Source organism: Xiphophorus couchianus, chromosome 17 (assembly GCF_001444195.1).
Source record: "Xiphophorus couchianus chromosome 17, X_couchianus-1.0, whole genome shotgun sequence".
Lineage (NCBI taxonomy): Eukaryota > Metazoa > Chordata > Actinopteri > Cyprinodontiformes > Poeciliidae > Xiphophorus > Xiphophorus couchianus.
Genome location: NC_040244.1, coordinates 4,026,099 through 4,049,114, shown reverse-complemented (window position 1 = coordinate 4,049,114; position 23,016 = coordinate 4,026,099). Strand labels below are relative to the sequence as shown.

General features: G+C 39.6%; 3 protein-coding genes across 4 annotated transcripts; 1 reads left to right on the top strand and 2 right to left on the bottom strand.

Moving 5' to 3' along the window:
- Positions 1-1,393: 1,393 nt before the first annotated feature.
- On the bottom strand, positions 1,394-9,208 carry smo (smoothened, frizzled class receptor). Its single transcript, XM_028043706.1, has 12 exons — positions 8,319-9,208; positions 7,552-7,751; positions 7,077-7,286; positions 6,788-6,960; positions 6,485-6,704; positions 6,276-6,399; positions 5,814-5,906; positions 5,402-5,510; positions 4,261-4,446; positions 4,031-4,179; positions 3,589-3,723; positions 1,394-3,434 (listed from the first exon to the last, which is right to left on the bottom strand). Exons 1-12 carry the CDS (start codon positions 8,569-8,571, stop codon positions 2,851-2,853), a joined length of 2,436 nt encoding a protein of 811 aa, XP_027899507.1. The 5' UTR covers positions 8,572-9,208; the 3' UTR covers positions 1,394-2,850.
- A 780-nt stretch (positions 9,209-9,988) lies between these two features.
- tspan33a (tetraspanin 33a) lies at positions 9,989-16,607 on the bottom strand. Its single transcript, XM_028043709.1, has 8 exons — positions 16,305-16,607; positions 14,428-14,485; positions 14,178-14,305; positions 13,351-13,425; positions 13,051-13,146; positions 12,664-12,792; positions 12,401-12,562; positions 9,989-12,322 (listed from the first exon to the last, which is right to left on the bottom strand). The coding sequence occupies exons 1-8, from the start codon at positions 16,404-16,406 to the stop codon at positions 12,221-12,223; spliced, it is 852 nt and encodes a 283-aa protein (XP_027899510.1). The 5' UTR covers positions 16,407-16,607; the 3' UTR covers positions 9,989-12,220.
- Positions 16,608-17,128: 521 nt separating this feature from the next.
- On the top strand, positions 17,129-21,302 carry LOC114160845 (zinc finger protein 184-like). 2 transcript variants are annotated; one of them, XM_028043708.1, is made up of 8 exons: positions 17,129-17,281; positions 17,463-17,665; positions 18,430-18,540; positions 18,661-18,756; positions 19,028-19,138; positions 19,628-19,745; positions 19,831-20,031; positions 20,114-21,302. In XM_028043708.1, the coding sequence occupies exons 1-8, from the start codon at positions 17,263-17,265 to the stop codon at positions 21,139-21,141; spliced, it is 1,887 nt and encodes a 628-aa protein (XP_027899509.1). In that variant the 5' UTR covers positions 17,129-17,262; the 3' UTR covers positions 21,142-21,302. The 2 variants fall into 2 exon arrangements, with proteins under 2 accessions (XP_027899509.1, XP_027899508.1); XM_028043707.1 differs by having other exon boundaries at positions 19,828-20,031.
- The last annotated feature ends 1,714 nt before the right edge of the window (positions 21,303-23,016 follow it).

Below are 23,016 nucleotides of genomic sequence, written 5' to 3'. Positions count from 1 at the left end.
GAGAGGGTGGTGCCCTTCCAGCTGTGCGCTTTATTTTCTTCCTCTATTGCAAAATTTGAAATTTACTCAGTTTCATTTTATACTTAATCATGCTTTGTTCTCTATGCGCCACATGATTAACCTCTAAATATTTTTTATTTTGTTAATTTTTTTTTCTTTTTTACAATTTTGACTTTTTATCCCATGTCTGATTTGATGACAGCGTGTGTTTAGCGCCCCAGGCGGTTTAGTTGGGAAACAGCAAGAGACAGCTCGAGATGCAACAAAAAGCTGATTTCAACTTTATTTATAGAACACATCGTGTACAATTATCACAAACTCACTATGCTCTAAAGGAAATGTAAAAAAAAATATATAAAAAAGACATTGGTTATTTATAAAATGTCTTTCACAAAAGCATGAATAAAACACGTAATAATATGTGAGCTCACATATTGCTAAAAATAAAAGTAATTTAAAAGTAAAAGGCATTCCATCCATCCATCCATCCATTTTCCGTAGACCCTTGGTGGGGTTGGGAGAGATGCTGGTGCCTTTCTCCAGATAACGTTTCAGGCGGACAGGTCGCCAGCCTGTCGCAGTGTAAAAGGCATTGATTCAACACAATATGAACATAATTACTAACATCACCAAACATCTGACTCTGATTTGATTCTTGGCATAAACACAACCTACATACCATAAAGGTCTACCTTCCAGTAGTGTTTATATCTTAAATTGTGACAGATTTTTATCATGTTACAACCATGGTGTGTTTTTTTTTTTCTGTGATAGACTAATAGAAAGTACTACTTAACTGTGGGGTCCATGTTACACCTTACATGATTGTTTTCAATTAAAATCTACAGTGCATTGTGTATTTCTATTCATCCATCCTCCATCCTACTGTGCCACAGGAGGAGCTGTAGAAATCCACAGCTCAGGTGGGAAAGTCTGTATCCCGGATCGGTCAGAGGAGACAAAGCTGGCATAAAAGCAAAACACTGGTTGGACCATTGAAGACTGACCAGGCTTTTTTTTCTGTGGTATTACTTTTATTTCCATATAAAAACAAACCAAGCATAGCTGCACAGTTAAGTGAAAGTATTGTTTTCTACACAACAATGTTGTGAAACGGTCTATAAAAACAGAAGTATTTACTTTTCAAGGACATAAAAAAAAACACACTCTTCATTTAATATTTGAATAGTTCCTGAACATGAGCTATGCCACATTTCTGTTATTAAAAGTGTAGCTTAAATAAATCTGACACGATTTTCACTAAATATAATAAAAAACAGAAGGTTTTTTTGTGTTGGCTATGAAACAATATAACTGCACGCATGAACTTGCCCTCACCACTTTGTTTTGGTTAAATCACAAATAAGAGAGAAAAAGTTATTTGAAAGAAAAATACAGTCAACTCATCCCTTTTTATTTATTAACTCTGCAGAATGTGTGAGCTACTTGCAGAGTCACACAAAGAATATAAATAGCACCTTAATTTAGACAGGGAAACAAGGAAATATTCTGCTGAGAAACCCAGCATCTGTGGTACAGATGAAACACTAAACCATAGAGGACAATAACATCCAGAAACCACTTTAAACATAATATATACAACAGTATATACAGTACAAATACATATTTTTTTCTCTAAATGTACAAAACAGAAAAGTGGAAAGAAAATCAGACAAATGCAGTTTCATAAAATGTTTTTTTTTTCTCCAAACAAAAGACAAAGAGATGCATTGTTGCACCAGGCAACAAAGCAAATATCAAAGAGTTTTGCACAAGAACATTGTGGTTACAGAAAGTCAAGAAACACTAAGAGAAGGGACACCAGAGCAGACAAAGGGATTGTCTGTAAAACTCAAGTAAACCAATGAAGTGTGAAGTGGCACAGTCTCATGCAGACTTCATTCTTCTTCATGCCACTTTTACTCTATTGTTTGAATTAGTGATTATTTCTCTAATACTGGTAACATTAGAACATCAGGTTAGCTCATTTTTAGTTTCAGTAGAAAAAGGCATATATTTTATGGGGGGGTTTTTTGTAATACAAAAGTAGAGATATAAGTTACTTTGAAATAGTTTGACTGAATTACCCCAAAATTATTAATCACCTCTAACTAGGACACTACTGTTTTATTGTGGAGGAAATTACTGATCAGTAAGGTTGGTGCCTAGGAATAAAAATTGCTCACTTTGTTGTAGGAATGGGCTGGCTACGGGCAGATATGTGAAATGTTTCTCTAGAAAATACCCTTCAGGGGTTTAAAACTAATAATTTGATTCAAGAGAAAGTGACGAAATAGCTTTTTTCCTTTTCTCTGGCTCTAGTAAGCATGGATCAACGCTCCATCCACACCTGCTGTAGGCCACGCTGGTCAGTTGGCTGAAAAGATGGTTCTACCAAATTCAGTCACTTATATATATACATATGTATATAAAAGATACAAATTATGCTGTTTTAAAACAGTTCTGAACAAAAATTTAAAGTTATTATGTGGAAAGTAAAGTGTTCCTCCTAATAAGGTAGCCTCCACATTAACTTGAATAGCTTAGCTGCCTGATCTGTTTTGTTGTCACAGAGTTGTTGTTGCTTTTTTCTTACTTTTAAAGAGGATAATGTACAGAATATGGTATAAAAACAAATCTTTTAAAAAGATATTTACATTAGTTTATTTCTCTATTATTCCCATACATTTTCCTAACACACTCACTCAGACACACTCACTCAACGTAAATAACAGAGACTTTAATCGTATATTTAGGATCTTAGTGATGTTGGAACTGGTACACTTGAGTAAGAATCTCTTAAGAGTTACTTAAAGGTAAATTTTTTCTTTTCTTGCTTACTCTGCTGTTTTAAAAGTCAGAGTCAGCATCCATAAGCTCCGCCTCCATTAAATTGGTCCTGGAGTGGATGGGTCCGTAGCCTGCCCTGCGGCCCGCCGGTACCCGAGCCACATGAGCCATTCTCTCTGACAGTCCGTCAGTACGCTCCACCTCTCTGGGGTACATTGACGATCCACTGGGCTGCCAGTTTGAAGTCAAAGGGTGACAGCTTGGCCTGAGGCCCAGATTTTCTGGACAATCAACTCGGGTCATCAGGTAACCGTTTCTGCTGCTCCTGCGCTCCAAGTATGAACACCTTTCCTCGCAGGGTTCATAATCTGGCAACGAGCCCGGCAGGATGCCCTGCTCCAGCGTCTGCTGCCTCTGCTGTTCACGCAGATTGGCCACCAGGCTTGGGTGGCAGGGAAGTTTCGGCAGGCGAGGAACTGAGCTGCGGCCAAACTCTCGCTGAAGTCGAGTCTGGTTTTCCACCACAACGTCAGGGTTACGTACCTCCTTCCTCCTTTTCTTCTTCTTCTTTTTCCTCTTTATCATCTCAGGTGATATGTCTGCCTCCACCATCCACAGTCTGTTCCTCTCCTCTGGAGGGGGCACTGTCAGAACAGGCGAATTATTGTAAGACCAAATAAGAAAATGTGAAAGGTTTAAGGGATGTTTTGGTATGCCGGATTGTAAATTAACAAAAGTGAACAGAGGAGGAAAAAATGTCAGAACCCACCGGTTCTCTGCAAAACAGCCAAAGCTCACCTGGAGTCCCAGTGGGAGTGACAGAAATGTCCTGAGGCAGAATGGCTCCCCGTCTGGCGACCATCTTGGGTACATGGAGCGCCCATGCTGATGAAACATCATTTGACGGCTCGTTCAGGTCAAAATTGATTCCAGCTATTAAAAGAGAAATCACAGAGTTTCAAATCAGAATCATCTTAAAGTCTGACGTGGTCCTGGAGGCTTAAAGCTTAACCAGCAGCTTTACAGTTTCCACCACTTCTCTGAAATAAAATATATACCCTACATATGACAGAAAGGTTTCAAGTGGATAATCCCAGACAATTTCTTTATTATTATTATTATTATTATTATTATTATTTCTATTTAAGTATTTAAGTTAGTACAGCCATTTGAACATAAACCCATGCAGTTGCAGTCACAGCTCACAAGGTGGCGCTATTAGTAGGGTTCAGATACTAACCCACTGGGCCATCATGTGACACAGTATGCATGCTGAAGGACAGCTCCTTCTCCGGGTCCTTGTGGAGCTCCTTTCTCATTGCGAACGCCTTAGCAATCATCTTGCTCTTCTTTATCCTCTTAGGTTCATTGTCACTTCGACCAATGATCCTGGAAAAATAACAAATTATAAGAGCCTGGTAGGCACCAAAATATGATTTTCATCTCTGAAATTACTTAGTGTTTCCTTACTTGAACCAAGTGCGTTTCCAGATGAGGAAGGTAGCTTTGGTCCAGACCCAGGTGCTCATGGCGATTCCTGTGCCGAACATGGAGAACAGGTTGATCTTCTCCACCATCAGGCTGGGACGGTTTTTAATGGTGCATTCTGGGATGGGCTTGTTGGTTTGAGAGGCGATTGTCACGTTGGCTTCACATCTGGTGGAAACATGAACAACATTCAGTCCCTTGTAGTTCATAAAAAGATTAACTTTTACAGCACAGGCTTGACTTATCGTTTGTTGAGATGAGGGGTAAATTATTTCCAGAGCCTGTGTTGTCAGCACTGTGAACCCCGTTTGCTGACCATTGTCCAGTTAGATAGTGACTTCTGTATGAACCATATCAGGTGTAACTTTTACTTTGCCTATTTAAGTGCAAACAAATACTATTTAATGTCAAAGTTGGGGCATCTCTTAAGTTGTTAATGCCCCAATTTAAAAATAAAACATTAAGATATTTAAAATACATTCATTTCCATTTACATGAGTTGAAAGAATAGAAATGACAGCAAAAAGAATAAATAACTGAGTTTTAATGCAATAGTGAGTAAAATAGTCACAAATTTCATAGCTTTTCGTTGTTTTTAATGGTAACAATTGTTAGATTATTTTAACATAATAATGAATGGTTATAGCAACCAATCTTTAAAGAGGAATCCGTCAACCTTCTTCATGTTTAGCTTCTTTTTATAACGTGCTATTTTTTTCATCTCTAATAAAGATTTGCATCCCGCCCCAGCATGATGCTGCCACCACCATACTTCACAGCTGAGATGATGTGTCCAGGAAGTAACTGTTCATCAACACATAGCCTTTCTTGTCTTTAATGTCAGCGAGGAAGTTTCCTTTTGGATTCATACGACCAGAAACGTCAAACGGGACTTCTTATGACTTTTGTTAAAAGTTGACTTTCCTCTCATCTTTCTTTTATGAAGGTTAGCTTTGTCAAGTGCATGATTAATAGTTGCATCTGAACTGTGGATCTCTGCAGATCCTCCAAAGTTACAATGTGCTTCTTGGTTGCTTCCCTAAAAATTGTCATCTGACAAAAATAGCTAAAAAAAACAAAACAAACAAAAAACCCTCATGGGAAATCTGTCTGAAAAACTCACAGCACATATTCTCTGAAGCTCCTCTCCCATTCAGCCTGGTTGAAGAAGTCATAGAAGTGACATCCGAATGTGATGAGAACAAAGCCAAAGGCAAGGAATCCAAATATACCTAATGATAAGAAAGAGAGTAACAAATCACACAATATCAAACAGATTGTTGGATTTTTTCCCCCTTATTTAGAAAAAAAAAATGTGCTAGCTCAGAAAATGAAACCCATTAAGAACATTTGTCAGTGTAAACAAGACGTTCTCCTGGGTCATCGTATCACATGGAGGTTTTAAGGGTGTTTACATTCTTTGTGCCATGTTGCCTGCCGCTTCAGACAAAACATCTGTTTCCAGAGACAGACTTGTGTTTTAGCTCAGACGTTTAGCCCTCAAATGTTAGCAAAAAGAACGGGACAGATCTTACCTAGTCTCAGCATTGTCTCATTGATTTTGCTGGCTGCTTTCTCACTCAGTAGTCCAGGGTGGTTACTCTTGATGGAAAATAAGGTCATGACACCTAGAAGAAGAGTATTTTTAGAGGAAAGTGTTATGAGTTGAACCCTTTTATGGATCGAGGTCACTACAGTGGGTTGCAACTCAATAATAACTAGTTACATTTACTTTAGTAACTTCTAGTTACTAAGCAGATTTGCTGCACCATACTGCTTACTTTTACCCACCATCTGATATTATAATCTGTTACTAATAACGTGAGTATCCTGTTTTACCAAATACTTTCTCATTTTTTCTTCAGAAGAATGTAGAAAGATTAAAGGTCTATATAAGGCCATAGATGACTCAAGACCTTTAGGATAAATACCTGGATTTATTTCATCGTCACTGCATATTGAAAGCGTAACAGATGAATTTTAATGCACAAACCTACCCCGAATGAGAAAGTAACCACCAACAACAAGCACCACTCCAATGGGCGCCAGCACAAACCCGGCTCGGAAATGGTAGTTCTTGTAGCCGACAAAGCAGATCCCACTCACAGAGTCTCCATCCACCTTTGGACCACAAACACACAAACAAAACATTCATTTTATTCCAAAATTCTCAAAACCTACAACCTCATGAGGGTTTTCAACACACCTCAGCTATAGCAAGGATGGCCACAGTGAGGACAAAGGGAATGGACCAGGTCACCATGTGGAAGTAGGAGGTCCGTCCGGACAGTGGCTGGTGAGTTGTACCCAGAGCCTTGAAGGAGGTGTGCCAGGCGTAGGTCAGCATGACGAACCAAATCACGCCTGACATCAAGGAGTAATAGACGATGATGAAGATGGTGACGCACGAGAGCGTTTCTGAAGACCTATGGAGAGGACATCAGTTTGTATCTATCTCTTTCGGTTTGGCTGTTGTCATCCAACTCTGGGCTGAAGCCCTCACACTTACGAGGGCTCCCCGAGCCGCATGGTGTTGTCACTCTTGCACACAATCTCTTTGCGTGCTCCGTCCAGGAACTGGGCGAGCCAGCCAATGCTGCCCACAAAGAAGCAGGCGTTGATGTAGAAGAGAATGACAGCCGGGTAGCGGTTCGAGTTTTTCCAGTCAGCAAGAAATGTGGCCTGAATCAAGACAGAGGGGAGACGGTGGTCAGGGAAGAGAAAAAGATTCAAATACGGTGAGGGAATGAGGGGAGATATTAATTTCTCTCTCGGTGGAGAGTGTTTATACGTCTCACCAGAGTGAAAAAGGTGCAGAGGAGTGTGATTGTGCCAAAGTAAGCAATGTAGGCGTGCATGTCATTGTGCTCCTCTTCGGTGAACAAGGGGTTGTCGCACTGGATACCACAGCCTTCTACATCCTTGTACCAACTCGACTGTATGTCTGTCTTCACCAGAGGGGCTTCGCACTGGCCTGACGTGTTGAACTTCAGCTTCTGCACTTCATTCTGGACAGAAAATTGACATAGGTAAGGATGTTTTGCAAGAAAATCATCTTCCAAGATTTCATTGAAGAAAAGGAAGAGACATCTGGTATTGAGAGATAATATAACTGTTATTTTCTAAACAGTTCAGAACAGCTAGTAAGGTTGTGACCAGATTATCCCAGTTAACGTGTTTTTTCAACTTATGGCCTAATGTCAGATTTTGAAGCAACCAAATGGAGAAAGTATCTCCTTGGAGATCAATAAACACACACAAAACGAGGCATACCGAACAGCCCACAGGAAATTTGTCACATTTGAGGAAATTGGGCCATCCTCTCTCCCGATCCACAATGCTGCATGGGCGACGTGTGGCCAGACACAGGCTCTTGCTGGGCAGCTCCACTCGGCCATTCTCGCATTTCGGCATGTAGACGGCACAGAGCAGTGGCTGGATGACTGACCAGCAACGTGGGGCGTTTCGCAATCCTAGGATATGAAAACATCAGTAAAAGTGTGGACGTACACAAAACAGCTACACAACGCACGACAATATAGATGTTGCAACTTTTTTTTGTCAATAATTGCCTGAGATGCACCAATCAGTGAGTCAGCGATTGATTTATTTCAGATGAATTATGTAAGTAATTTTGTCAGATGAAGTTATGTGGATTTCTAGTACTGCACATCCCCTTATGCACACAACATTCACACCATGCAACATGGTGGTGGCAGCACCATGCTGAGTGAATGTCTTTTCTGCAGCTGAAAATCTCCTCAGAGCTTATTGATCCAACTGAACTTGAGTTTACAAAGGATGTGAAAATAACATACAACCAAAGACACTCCCACAAATTGTTGATAGTAGTGGCAAATAGAAATGCACACCACACTTTTTAGTTTTTTATATGTTAAAAAAATTTAAAAAACTTTTGACCATTTTTCTTCAACTTTACAGTCATACACTACTGAAAACCCAATTGATTGAAAGAAAAAAAAATGTGAAAAGTTCAAAAAGTTAAATTAATGTTGACTGTGTCTCTAAATTTTACTTACCAGACCACATGGTCAGCTTCTCAAAAGCCTCCTCTTGGCTGCTGGAGTCCTCCGCCAGGATCAGAGATGTATGGGTGTAGGGTAAAGGTGAACCCAAACATGTGTTGTATTTAAGCACCTCACAAGTGGAGGTTTTCTTGCAGTTGTCCTCAAACATAGTCCCGTTCGGGGCCATCACTGCCCTGCAGCCCGACAGCCAGGCAGCCCAGACGCAAAGCATCCCAACAATGGGGCTCCGACCCTGGGAAGACATCTTGGGAGAGAAGACGGACCAGAGGGGAAAAAAACTCCAACGGATTCCAAAATTCTTGAGGCTTCAGCTACCAAACTACAAGCTTCTCTGGTGAAAGCTGGTTTCTACATCTGATTTATAAGTTTCCATACTGCAGAAAAGCTGCAGCGGGGTGTTTTTTCTCTAAAGTTTTCTCGCAGTCCTCTCAAACGTTTTGCTTCTGCACTTTTCGTCCGTGTCCCACAGAATCGTCCTAAATTTCCTCATTATTCAGCTCCAATAGTCCCAAAACGTAAAAATAAAAAAGAAACAAAAATATTCACTGATGAGTTCCAAATTATATGAAGTATTTGCTGGATGGTTTTAGGAAGAAAAGCATAACAGAAAATGTTGCTTCGCCCTACCCCCACTTTCAGAAAAAAAAAAAAAAACTTGAAAAAAGTCTGGACCTCTGTAACAGGATCTCCTGCTCACACGCACCACCCCCTTCTTCTTCAACGGAAAACTAAAAATGAGAAATGATCCTTATAACTGCGTCTACATCCTGAGAATCTGTTTTCCTCCATGTAGAGTATCTGGAAGAAGTCCAGTGGTGTGTTTGTGCTCCTGTTGGTTGCAGCTCAGTGTCTGGTTGTGGGTTTTTTGTCACTGGTATGCACATGGTGGGGGGAGAGCCAGACCAACAAAACCTCCTCTCCCATCCCCCCTCTTGCTTGTGGAAGAATGTGCCTTATGGCAGGGGCTTTGCTCTGAGCTTCTCATCTGAAGGACCCCCAGGTCAGCGCAACACAGATTCGACAGGTTTGCTCTTGTGAAAGGAGGATTTTGTAGCTTCGCTCGATTACTCCTCGCCCACATCATTTTTAGGTTTGCACTTATGCGGTCACATGAAACTCAGGAGGGCCTCAGGTGGGCCTCGAACCAGGTGGGTTTAGATATTGACGTGGTAAACCATCCATGACCAGTATAGTACTGGTGGAAGGGTTGCCACAGTCGTCAAAAAAGCAAATTGTTTTCATTGCTTATTTGCTTAAGGAGATTAAAGTTGATATCTGATTAGAAGCTGCCACCCTAAATTAAAGAGTTGCTGAAGGAAATCTTGGTTGCATCTCATCATCTATTGTTCAAGATGTAAAATATTAGTGCACTGGCTAAACCTTAATTGAAGTTTTCTTCAAAGAACAGCAAAACACAACTGGTGAATGATGAAGTCTTTGCTACATGTAAATACAAACATTGCACGGCAAGTTAATTACAGTCAGAATACTGAGAACCTTCTGCAAACCAAGAAAATTGTTAGATGAGTTTAAAATGCAACGTAACCAACTCAGCTGCGTAAACACTATTAAGAATTTTGTCATTTTATTTATTGAATTGATTATTAATTTAACAAAATGAAACCATTTCTTTGATAAAATAATGAAGGCATATGCTCAAATAAAATCACACTTACAGTTTGCTTTATTAGTGTACCCTTGCAATATTTTTCAAGATATGCATCTTCAAGTATCCTTGGTTTTGGGAAACTTTCTTCTTTTTTTTTCATCAGACTTTGAGGATGGATTCTGAAAACATTTTCTTCTTGCAGATGATTTCCACTGAGATTCGTGTAGGAAAAAAAAGACAGAGATCTGAATATTTGAGGACATCATGACATGCTTATCAGAAAGAACAATAAAGTTTTCTTACGCTGGAGATCATTGGCACCACACTCAAATATTATGATAAATGTGTGTTTGATCTGACCAAGTCCATAGCTCAAAATTTCTAAAATGTTCATTTGGGAGGCTGAAAATCAACTGAACTGTCATTCTCGTGCTTAAGGTGACTACAGAAGACTTTAATGCTCACCTATTTTCATCAATTGTTACCGAAAGTGCATGTGTGCATATTTACAGGACTTTAAGTTGTTTCTTCTCTTCTGGTTAAAACATGGTTGAGTTAGCTGCAAACTACGTATTAAACGAGAAAATGTGTGTGTTTGAGCCTCCTTAAAAGTCCTCCAAAGCATGCATGTGTGAGTCAGAGGCTGCAAAAAAAAACAACCAAAAGACAAAACAAAACAAAGAAAAACAGGACCACACACATAGCGGTGCAGCGCACATAGGTCAAATCACATTCACCACAATAAGAGACGGCCACAAAGACGTCACGTTTTCATCAGTTTCCCCACTAAATCACAACATTTGTTTGTGCGGTCGGGTCGCTGAGTAGTAAGGGTAGCACTGCAACTGTTAACACACGGATAAATGTAATGTTTAGATTGGGGAAGTGCGTCAAGGCTGGTTGTACATACAGGACCGCCTCTGCTCCTAAAGATTACGAGCATCATGTTTCAGCTTAAGAGTGTGTTTCCTTTAACTGGAAGATGAGGCTGAAATGGAGACGGGAGGCTGTAGTGCTTTCTGTTTTATGTTCAGCCATTGGAAAGTTGTTAAAAATGAGGAGACTGTTTGCAGTTAACGGTCAGACTAAAGATCTACTCACGTAAACACTAGTCTTAGCCGTCAAAGAAAAATTGTCAAAGAGGTAAAAGCACCGGTGCGTCTAACGATGCGACAACATGCCAAGAATTATTAGGGAAGTGTGTTTTAATAAGCATCTATGTGGCACTGCAGTGTGTAAAACAAGCATAGCCTTGTTAACCTGTAGCAGTGCACACATGTCAGTTGGCTGACAATAAAAAGTGACCACAACAATATGAACATCAGAGGTGAGCTGGAATAGTGCAATAAACAACAAACTGAACAGAAAAAAAAAATCAACCAAAGCTGAAAAAGAAGAAAATTTAACATTTTAACATCAGGTTGGAATTTAATGAGCTTTTGGATGTGGTCACAAAATGAAAAACAACAAATTTATATAATGGTTTGATATAAATAATCCAGTCCCTTCAATTGTGAAGAAAATAAATCATATGATGTTTGGAAATAATAAGAAAACGAATGGGAATATACAACTATCTCTGTTCAAATACTGTACATATGAACATTTATTTCCGCTTTATGTGTTTTCTAAATAAAACTAAAAATGATAAAATTACAAAGAGGAGCAGTTCAGTGGTGTTTGAATATGTATCAGGGTTTTTATTTTCCCCTACTCCTTTTGGAACATGGTGAAAGGAAATGTAATATGTAAAAATGATTTGCTAGTGTGAATGTGCTTTGATCATGTTTGAAATTACATGTACATGCTTTATTTTTCTTGTGGGCATTATTCATTAGAGCCATAGAACAACATTCCCTTCAGAGTAGGAACCAAACATCCCCAAAGTGTAGAGCTGAAACATTTATATTAATTATGACAGATAACAAAAATGCTATATGTTGTAACTAAAAGAAAAAAAACCCAGAATGGAAACCACAACATCTCAGATGCATTAAAGAATTCAACTAAATATGATTTCTAAGTATAAACAAATCAAATACGCTTAAACGCTGAAATAACAAACAATTTTTAGGTATTTACAATATATAATAAAATGAAAACCTTTCTATTTCCCACTGAAAACAAATGAAGAGTAAAAAAATAAGTTCGATCAGTGCAGTGTGATAAATGCAAGCCCCTCGACTAACCAGAAGGTGGCAGCAAAGTGTCACATCTTCAAGCACAAGCTTGTTTGTACCGAGTCCCTATGCGTTGCTAAATATTGCAAAAATCTGATCCAGGATCAGCTCCATGGGTCAGAGCTGTGCTTGAGGTTGTATTGTTGCAGTTCAATCTGGTCTTTGATCTGATTGATCAGAAGCTGAGACAAAAACATGCCCACCAGCTGCAAGAGAGAAAACAAGGATGAACATTTGGCTACAGCAAGATCAAGTGTTCATGCTCTTATTGCTCCACTGTGTACCTCTGGTATTGCCAGTCCCAGTGCAATGCCGCCCAGTATGAACATGTTGCTGTGGATAAAGTCAACCAGCACATCTATGCAGCCATTGGTGTGAATTTTTTTGCCAGCTTCACCGAATTCACGTTCTTGCATGCCTTGGCCACACATGGTGTTGACTACACTCTGCACAGAGAGAAATCCTTATGTCTAAAACTGAAAGTACAACAGAAACACGGAAGAAGAAAAAAAAAAAGACTCTAATGTGTCTCCATTTTATCAGTGACCTCGTTTCTAGAGCGGATGCAACAGGAGAAGGGGACGGAGCAGCGCTCTCTGCTGGGGTTGGATTGGTTACAATCAAAGTAGATGTTATTGGACCAGTCAAGGTATGTCGCAGCACCACAGCATCCAAACTGAGGAGAAGGAGGAGGGAAAAAAGATTAAATACAGAAATGTGATTTTTTTGTTTTATGCAAGGGAAGCATACAGGAACAGATATGTCATCTTTCACATACAAGACGCTCTTTCCTCCAGATCATTTTAAAGTAACATCAAAAATCCAATGCTAGTTGATTCTGTCTAAATAAACACCCCATCTGACCAAAGTAAGGCACTAATCCGGTTCTGCCTCTGCTGCAGCAGTTCAAACACAATTTTGACAAAACACCCACCTCTTCTTGGCCGAAGTCTATAAGGTTTTGCAGATCAACGTCGTCTCTGTAGTGAACGACTGCATCATTGATCACTTCTGTTACTTTTTGTCTTGCCTTGAAGGTAAAAAATAAATAAATTAAAAAAATCTCAGACATAAAGACATCAATTTCTGTGTACAGAAAAACTAAATTTTGACCAGATTAAAAAACCTTTCAAGAGCAACATGATTTTACAAGCTACTTCAGTTAGTCTTTATGAATTTCCTTTTAATTGACATCAGTCTATGCTCACATTTAATTAATTAATTGCTTGATTACCTTATTTGAAAAGATGAAGCCCAGAATCCCAGCAGCCAGCTGGATTATGAAAATCACCACCAGGGAGATACAAAACTGGGATGGGTAAAAAAAATAAAATAAAATAATAATATATATATAACTGTAAAAAAAGTTTACTATTTTATATCAATTAACTTAATGTAAATGTATTGTTTACATGACCTTGTACAGTGCCTGCACTCAAACACCTAAAACTTTTCCCTTTTTCTACCTTTCAACCACAAATTGCCATTTATTAGTTAAATAAAAGGATATGTACTAGCATTTTTATACATAGAAGTATATTTACATATAGCAGTATTTTTGTTTGTTCAAACTCATTAGGGAACAAACAGCAACAAAATAAGTCATGAACATATACCAGCCAGATCATGGAGAATGTTCTGAGGAAATTGAATGCAGTCAGATTAGATTACAGAACAGCATAACAAGGTTTGTACGTCTCATCGGACATAGTGAAAACTGGAAATGAAAACGGTAGGCCTGCAAAGATTTGGTCGTCCAATTATAATGACAGGCTAAGAAAAAAAACCCGGCAAAAACATCAGCAAAGCTGGCAGAGGCAACTATTAAGCTTGCCACACTTTTCAGGTTTTTATTTGCAGTAAGATTTGAAATAAATCCCTTTCCTTACACTTCAAATTTGTGGCTTTAATGTGTCAACAATGGGGAAAGAAAGGAGTATGAATACTCTTGCAAGACACTGTATTTCGCTGCAGATATTTGGCTGCATTAATCCCCCCCCCAAATAAAACAGTTAAGTCTTCGATTAATAAAATGGACGACAATATTTAAAACCCAGGTACTGTTTGCAGGAGGCAGATGTTTTCTCGCAGCGAGCCCACGCAGCCACAGAAAGTGATTAGGAACATCAGGACTCCCACCACCATCAGCATAACGGCAGGATCCACAGACAGAGATGCCAGTGTTGCCTCTGCAAACAAAGATGGAGACATTTCATCTGCTTCCCGTTACGGAGGCTGATCGATCCTTGTGCCCGTTGAAGTAAAGCGGAGACCCAGTACCGAATCCCGGCAGGCACGCGTGACAATTTACCTGCATGCTTTACCGTACGGGCGTAAACGCCGACTGCCACCATTACCAAGGAGATTACCTGTGGGCGAACATGAAAGAAAGAAAAAAAAAATCACACAGAAAACAGGAGAATGTTCATCAGAGCAACTGTTGAAAACTATTTTTATGTGTTTCAACTTGTCAGGGGAGTGGTGCCATCCAGACACTTCATCTTTGTAACAAGAAAGATGTGCAGGGGGAGTTTATGAATCGTATTTACTGAATCACTGATGAAATATTTCAAAACTATCCAATTTCTCCAAAATAAAAGTACGTAGAGTAGCGAAATCCTCTCTCCACTATCAGTAATAAAGCGTCTCATTCAGCTCTCGTCTCCCATTCTTGGCAGAATAAAAGAAAGAGTTCAGGAACAAACCCTTTCCGCCCTGAATGACATGGATCCAATTACCATAGAGACTGTAGCCTTGTTAGGAAGGAAACTGATTTCTCTCCCTTGTTTTCTGACGGCACAGCAAACAGACTAGGTATGACACCTGAAGCACACAGGTGGCTTTGGAACATGTTTAGATAGGAAGGTGTAAAACCAAATATTTTGAAAATCAACAAAAACCGAACAGTCAAGATTAGAAAAAGGCGCAGACGTGTAGCAGCAAACGTCTGCTGGGAGCATACCGACTCTGACGTAGCCAGAGGCAGCAGAAATGACGACGCATTCCAAGCTTCAAGTTCTCACACAACCTTACCTTACTTAAACAGCCGCGAGTCGTGCTTACCGAGAGTGCTGAAAACAAATGAATAAAGAGACTGGTCTCATTTCAGAGGGGCACACCTGAAAGGTCATGTCAGATCTTGGGTTGTTTTTTTTTTTTCCCCAACTCAACATCTTGGGGATTTTTTTCTGCCCATGCAGCAGAAAGACAAACAAAAAGTCTCTAAACCTCAGCAAGTTTAATCTGGAACAACAAACCAGCTCAGGCAAGGCTGCAAGAGATCACCTGATGCTGAAACCCTTTGTATGAACTTTGTGGACTCACTGCAGGGAGTTTCGCTTCCACTATCTACATTCAGATGCATTTGAATTGTGAAGTTTCAGATCTGGCAAAAGTGCAGTGAATATTATAGGTAAATGCATTGATGAGGGTTTGCAATAAAGAAGAAATGTAATTTCTTTGGACTTAAAAAAAGTGACAATTTGCTAAATCTGCCTTTGTGGCCAACTTTCTAAGCATAGAGTCCATTTGGATTCCAATCTTCCTTAGATTATAAAAAAAATAGTCTTGGTTCTCCAAGGGTGACTGTTTGCTGGGTGAAGGTAAATGTAAAGGTCACTTTAGGGTTGAGTATGTGCAATCTGTATGCTGACCCATTCTGTGTTAAAAAGTAACTAAAGATTCTGTGAAAGAGGTGTACGGAGCCTCGTGCCAGAAGCCCGTTGAAAGGCTGTTTACATTGTTTTAAACTGAATGATTGTGAGCGTGAGTGGGAATAAAAATACCAATAGGTATTTCGTTCCATATAACACAGTAGGAGTGTAACCGGCAAACCTTTTATGGATGCAAGAGCAAGAACCCCCCACTTGATGACTTTGTGTTTCTGTGTTTGATATGATGTAAAGCACTTTGAAATGCCTTGCTGCTGAACTGTGCTATACAAATAAAATTTGATTTGATTTTGATTTAAAACCAAACAAAGAGGGACAAAGCCAGTAGAAATAAACAAAACAAAACTAACAAAACAACAACAACAACAACAAAAACCCAACATAAAACTTTTACTTTTTAAAGATCTTGTCAAATGCCTTACTGAAATTATTGCTTCTGCATAACCACATTTTATGATTGCAAGATGAGTGATTAACTTAACACACAAAAGAAATAAAAGCGGTTTTGATCACTCACCCAGAATATGAAATTAAAAAAGAACAGCAGGTATTTCACAACTGAGCTGACAAAAGTGAAATCCTTGTGGGATCCAGTTGCGCCCCTGCAGCTTCCTTCCATCTCTGATCCTACTGCAGCGCGAAGGCGCTTCAGCCAAGGTTGCGCACAAAAACCAAAATGTATTCGTGGAAGTCGAAGCCAGTAGTCATAAGCATAATGATGGCGTCTGAAAGCTGCTTTGCTCCAATAACCGACAGATTCCAAGCAGCGACAGTAAAATCTGACTGGGCTTGTCAGCAGTGGGTGTTAAGTTTCCGTCTCACGCCTTTACATATGATCACATGATGCAAACAATGTGCAGACGGAGTCCCCCACAAGTGGATGGGTAGTTGCTTTACGTTTACTTATTTATTAAATTTTTGCGAAAAAATATAAAAATAAAAGAGGAAATGCCTCTAAAAAGTATAGTTAAAGGTCTGAGACAAAGTTGAAGAATCCATTGTTTTCATTTTAATTGTTATGATCAATATATTTCTTTCTTTCCGTTTTACTATTTTTGTGTACAAAGAACTGTAGCTTGCAGAAGCGTTCATATGTCTTAAACTTTTTCCAAAAGATATTTGGAAAATGGTCAGAACTATCCTATACTCTTTGACTAATGCAAAGTAAAAAACTAAGATTATATTTCTGTATAGTGTAGTATGTCTGTATTTTACAAAAAGGTTCAAAAGTATGACTTGCACAGAAAATATTTATTTATTTGTTTACTTATTTATTTATTTCATTTATTTATTTATTATGTTCTGATCTACAGCGATCAACCGGCAGGTGGCGGTATCGCGTCGTAATATTGTTTGCTCATCGCCACAACGAGAAGAAGAACATTTGTGTATCCGGAAGTTGTTGTTAGAGCCTCTGCAAGATTCACGTGAAATTATATTTTGCTTCTTTGCTCAGACGTTTCCATTACCCCAAAATGGTGCGGAGTGGCAAAGGTTTGTTCGATAACTACACCCACATCCCTGCTGGTTTTATTACGTTTATAAATACGGCGTGTTAATTGCAACGCTAAGTTTAGCTCACCTTCTCCTCTGTGTCGAGAGGTGGATGTGCTTGCTTTTAATCTTCGGAATCTACTTCTCGTCATATGAGAAATGTCCGTGGTGTCGCCTTTAGGCTCCCCGCTTCCTCCAGCCTCCTTGCAGCTGCTGGTTCCTCCTGTGAGGCTCATGTCTGCCTTCGTGTGGAAAGCGGTGCAGCAGGACAGCGCCGTCCAGTATGAGAAGCTGCTGGACTTCATCGACCTGGCCACAGAGATCGTGCCGGAGCTTCTCAGTCCCAGTCAGAAGGGTCAGCTCGTCCTGGGCCTCAGAGCGAGGGTGAGGAAGATACTTTAAACTTGGATATCTGATGAGGTGGAGAGTTAGCTGACCATTGCCTCTTACCATTGACCATTCTTACTTCTTAATGCAGGTAGCTTCTTCCATGTTTATTTATTTATGTATTACTGTTACACTTTTAATTTTGGCAAAAAAAAAAACACATGCTGGTCTCATCTGTCCAAAAGGAGAAAAAAAACCCTCTTATATCATCTTCTTGTTTCTTTGTGATTGGCTGTAAGGTTTGTTGGTTTCTGTATAATTTGATGAATGTGTTTTTCACTGTATAATGTTGGAATTCAGTTTTGGAAAAGCCTTATAACCCCTGGCAGCCATAATTGCATCTCCAAGGTCGTTGTTGTCGTTTTTGCTGTGATGTCGTGTGATCTGTGTACCAACTTTTATAGAGGCGATCACACTTACTGAATGATTATTGAAGCAACAAATTGTTCTGTATTGTCTTAAAACTTGTGGAATTAGCACAGGCATACTTTTTGTTTTTCCAAACAGTTTTTACATTTCGGCTTTGTTTTTGTTTGACAACATGCAGATTTTATGTTTTTGTGAACTTGAGAGCAGACTAGATTATTTTAAAACGTCCGAAAGTATAAAAACCCAGATTGGAAATGGTGTTAACTTTCTGTTTTATCATGGATGTAAGATTCTGTGTTGCAGTTTTCCCGTTTGTCACATGCTTGCAGCTTTTATTGATGTTTCCCGGTCTCTGTCCTGATAACTCCACTCTGATCGTTGTGTTGCTGCAGTTTGTCCTGGAGTTGTGCCGGGGCAATGGCGTAGCTAACATCAAGGCGATCCAAGGCCACCTGGATAAGATCCACACCTGCTGCCTGGAACTGAGCACCAGTGAACACATGGTGAACCTTTAAAAAAAGCTCTCTTATTACTCAGTTATTATTATAATGATAACATATATATTTATATATTTAAAAACCATTGAGGTAATTGCTAACTTTTCTGTGCCCATCTCTTTACAGGAAAGCTCTGATATTCTGAAGACTTCCTATAGTAACTTTGCAAGCTTGGTGCAGAACATTTTGAATGTTCCCTTAGAAAAGGAACTGTTCTTCCAAGTGAGTTTATTTAAACATTAAAGTAAGTAAGTTTTCCAAGAACAAGTCAGAAATTATACATCAGAAAAAAATAGCAAATTATTCCAGCTTTTTCAGACATAACTTGCACAGTAGTCTGGAAACCAATTGTAAGTGGATGTAATTAGCATCTGATTCAATCATACTAACATGTCTAGTAGCTCATGCTAAAGCGTCTAGTAGCAATTATTTATGTATCTCATTACAAGCAAGTCAAACTAAATTAAATCTGCTCCTCTGGTTATGTTTGTAGGAGGTTTTTCCTGATCATTATGGATTGGCCTTCAACCAGCGGATCCAACAGCTTGTATCTTTACTCCTGTCGAGGCTGGAACAGCTGCTGCCTATACCGGACCTGCAGCAGGTATGCTAGAAGCCTCTACAGAAGAGGAGTAGTCATGTACCTGCGCTTGTCAGTGCCTATGTGCAGTTTGTCAGTATGAAAACCTTGGATAAAAATAAAACATTTATATCGCAAAAACAAAAATGTCTCCTCAAACAGCCAGCCTTCAGTACGCTGCTTATAGTTTGCAAAATGTAGCTTTGTTGTGATGATGTTCTTTTAGCTTCCACACCAGGACTCTGGGATTTTTGTAAGTGAACTACTTCCCAACAAACAAAATTGTCTTTCTTATAGGTAATGGGTAAACTACCTATAAGTAGTACCTATAAATAGTCTTAGCTTTTGCCAGTTGACTTATATGCACAAGTACAAGGTGGGAGCATAGGCTTATGCCTTTGCTGGCATCTAATCAAACAAAATTCTAGGAAAACACTTCATTGTGATCAACCTTTTTAAATGGAGTCCGTAAGTGAATATCACTGAGCTACCTGCATGTCTCTGGCCTCTTAGACTGCAAATTGGCTCAATGAGTCATCTGCTTCAGAAGACCTTGGACATCATCTGTCTGAACCTTTTCCTCTGAAGACTCTGCTGCTCCATCACAGAGAGCTGGGGATTCTCAGTTCAGGTGAGATCAAGGATTTGCTCTCTTTTTTCTTTTTTTTTTCTTCACCTAAAGTCACTCCAGTCCTTAAGAAGTTTCTCTTCAGCAGTTTCTTCAAGCGCTGAAGAGGATGTAATATTATCCACGCTGGCCCTCTCTACTCAAACCAATCAGTTCAGTGAGGATGATGAAGAAGACGATGATAAATTCGACAGTGATGAAGAGACGCTGGCGCTAGAGGACTTGGAGGAAGACTCGAATCAAAGCTTGGATGACACATCAGAAGACTGGGTGCCCAAAAATAAATCAGGTCAGCTGAAGGCCAGAAAAACTCTCTAATCTGACATGTTTTTTAAACAACTGAACTAGTATGTCCTTTCTGGTGTTTTCAGGGTCTCTCTCTCGATTATTCATCTGCACCAAGAGTCCAGGCACACAGCCCATACAGAGGACGGTTCGAAAGAATGTCCAGCGTCAGCAGCAGTGGGCAGCCCCTATTCAGAACACCAAGGCAGTTAAAAAGGTCAACAAAAATCAGCTGAAAAGCCAGGAGATGAAAAGTAAAAACAAGAAAGCTGAAGACAACCTAAAGAATCAGCAGAGAGCCAAACAGAAAGACAGTGTCGACAAAAAGGGGGAACATGACCAGAAGAAGGACGGACCGAAAAATAAAAGTCGGCGAAAACGGAAAGAGCCCACAGGGGAAGATAAAAGGTTCCTGAGTACGCGACCTGTGAAGAAAAGCCTCACAGAAGAAGAACTCAAATGCCCAACGTGCCAGAAGAGATTTAAACATCCTAACCAGCTTAAGACACACGTGAAGCTCCATTCCTTCCGCTACAGCTGCATTGATTGCGAGAAAGGATTTGCAAGCCAGTCTGGGTACTATCACCATCAGAGACTTCACAAAAGAGGGCGAGAGTTCACCTGTAAGGAGTGCAACAAGGGGTTCTTGTGCCGTTATTCTCTCAAGCAGCACGAGCGCCTGCATGAAGGTCCTACCAACTTTTGCGACGTCTGTGAAAGACACTTCAGCAAAAACGGCTTCATTAGACACATGCAGATGCACAAGGGGGAAAGGAACTTCCTGTGCACCACCTGCGGAAAGGCGTTCCTCTCGTCCGGGGAGTTGCGGCTGCACAATCGGTCGCACACGGGTGAGATGCCTTACACCTGCATCCACTGTGGGAAGGGCTTCTCCAGCAAGGGTCACCTCGTCGTCCACACGCGCTCTCACACGGGGGATCGTCCGTACCTGTGCGCGGAGTGCCCCAAACGTTTCCTTACCCTGAACTGTCTAAAGAGGCACTCTCTCAGCCACAACGGGATCAAGCCTTTCAAGTGTCCAAACTGTGACCGGGAATTCTCCCAGCAGGGGAATATGAAAAGACATATGGCAACTCATAAACCTGACTTCTAGTGGTTTGACTTTGGTCACACAACAACACTTCAAACTATAGTTTTCAGGATTGTTTGGCAGATTTTCAATGATATGGTCAGTAAAACACTGTGCTAGTAATTGCAGTTTTTCACTTTGGGGAATCCTGTTCTGGAACCTATTAAAATACATTTACTAGTTGATGCCTTCTCATTGAATTGTCTTTCTTTTTTTCTTTCTGAGTGAAATGTGAAACTGCTATTCTGATTAATATGAATACTTCAAAATTACCTGAGTCAGTTGGCTGCCTGTTGTGACTGCCCTGCAGGTCTCAATGATTGAAAGCTTGATTCAATCTTTCTTTAAATCACAGAAAGCTTTCACGCAGTTATGCCTTTCTTTGCTTTGCAGCCTTTTTACAAACTAATTAATTATTTGGATTTATTTATTTTAAAAAGTACTTTCTATAATCAATCTATTAGAAATCGATTAGATTAAAAAAAACTAGGTTGTTTATGTATGTATATACACGCTCACACACACATTGTTCATATTGATAAATTCTATCACCGACGTCTACACTCCAGTCCGGTAGGTGGCGGTAAATGCACCTTAAGTTGGTTTGCTGCTAAAACGAATGGGCTGAACGTCTGGTTGCGCATCTCCAAGAATCCATTCGTTTTAGCAGCATTTACCGCCACCTACCGGACTGGAGTGTAGACGATGATAGATATCAATATTCACAGGTGCATATTGATAAATGGTCCTTCTCGATAAGTGGCTCGGTCACTTCCGGTCTATTGAAAATGGCATTTTACGCTAGGTGCTTGCAGGGCTTGGTCAAGGTAACAATTACTTCAATAAGTAAGCTGGAGAAGGGTTTTAAGATGTACGCCTCGTCATACTTTCACGGATACGAAGGTGAGTTTTATTTTCTTTAAACTTTGTGGCTAACATTAACTTTATGCCAGTAGGCAATATTCTCGGGCATTTTTATTATAAAAATGTGCTGTTTTAAGTATCTAAACATTTTCATTCATTCTAATGGACACTGTTTTTGTAATTATTTTGTGTTTATTTTCAAGTATGTTGCTGTAACGTGTGTTTGTTGTCGTTACTGGTAGAGACCAAGTAAGGAGGGAGATTATGGTTCGGACTTTTTGCTTCCTAATCATGAGTAAGCACAACAGGCCTCATAGCTGAAAGTAGGGCGGCAGTGGTAATTGTCAGAGTTCTAGTTCAGGTTCAAAGTTGTTGCTTTTAGAAAAATATGGCCGTGTGGTCTGAGTATTATTTTGTTTTATTACTTTTGTGTGCTTCTTGTGAAAAACTCAAAAAGATTGTGTTTCCAGCAGTGTGTACACTTTTGGGGCCATGAGGACGGATTATTGAAAGATGCAGCATAAAATGGATGGAAAATGGATTCAAGTTCAAGTAAGCATCTATGTTAAGTAAAATATATTTTTGTACTGCAGAAATGTTATGAATGTGTTTATTCTGTATCTTTGAACCAAGTTCACTTTCCAAACGCACAACAGACTTTCAATTGTACAGCTTTTTGGGGATTTGAATAATATTTTATTGAGAAAAGCCTAACTGTGAGAGGCACTGCTCATAGAAGGTTGTAGAACTGTAAAGATGTGGGAGCAACATACACAAACCTGACTCAGATACACCAGTTTTGTCCGGAGGGAAGGGCCAAAACTCCAGTAAGCTGTTTTGAGAAATTTCTGGAAGGATATCCAAAATAAGCCATTAAGTTTAAAGGGATGTTGTACAAAATATTGAGAAAGTAGGTGTATGCTACTATGTTTAAAACAGTACTTTAAATTATTTTGGCACTAAGAATAAATAAATTGTGGCGGTAATCTCAACTGAATACAATTTAAAGAGAAGTACTGTTTTCAGTTAACTATT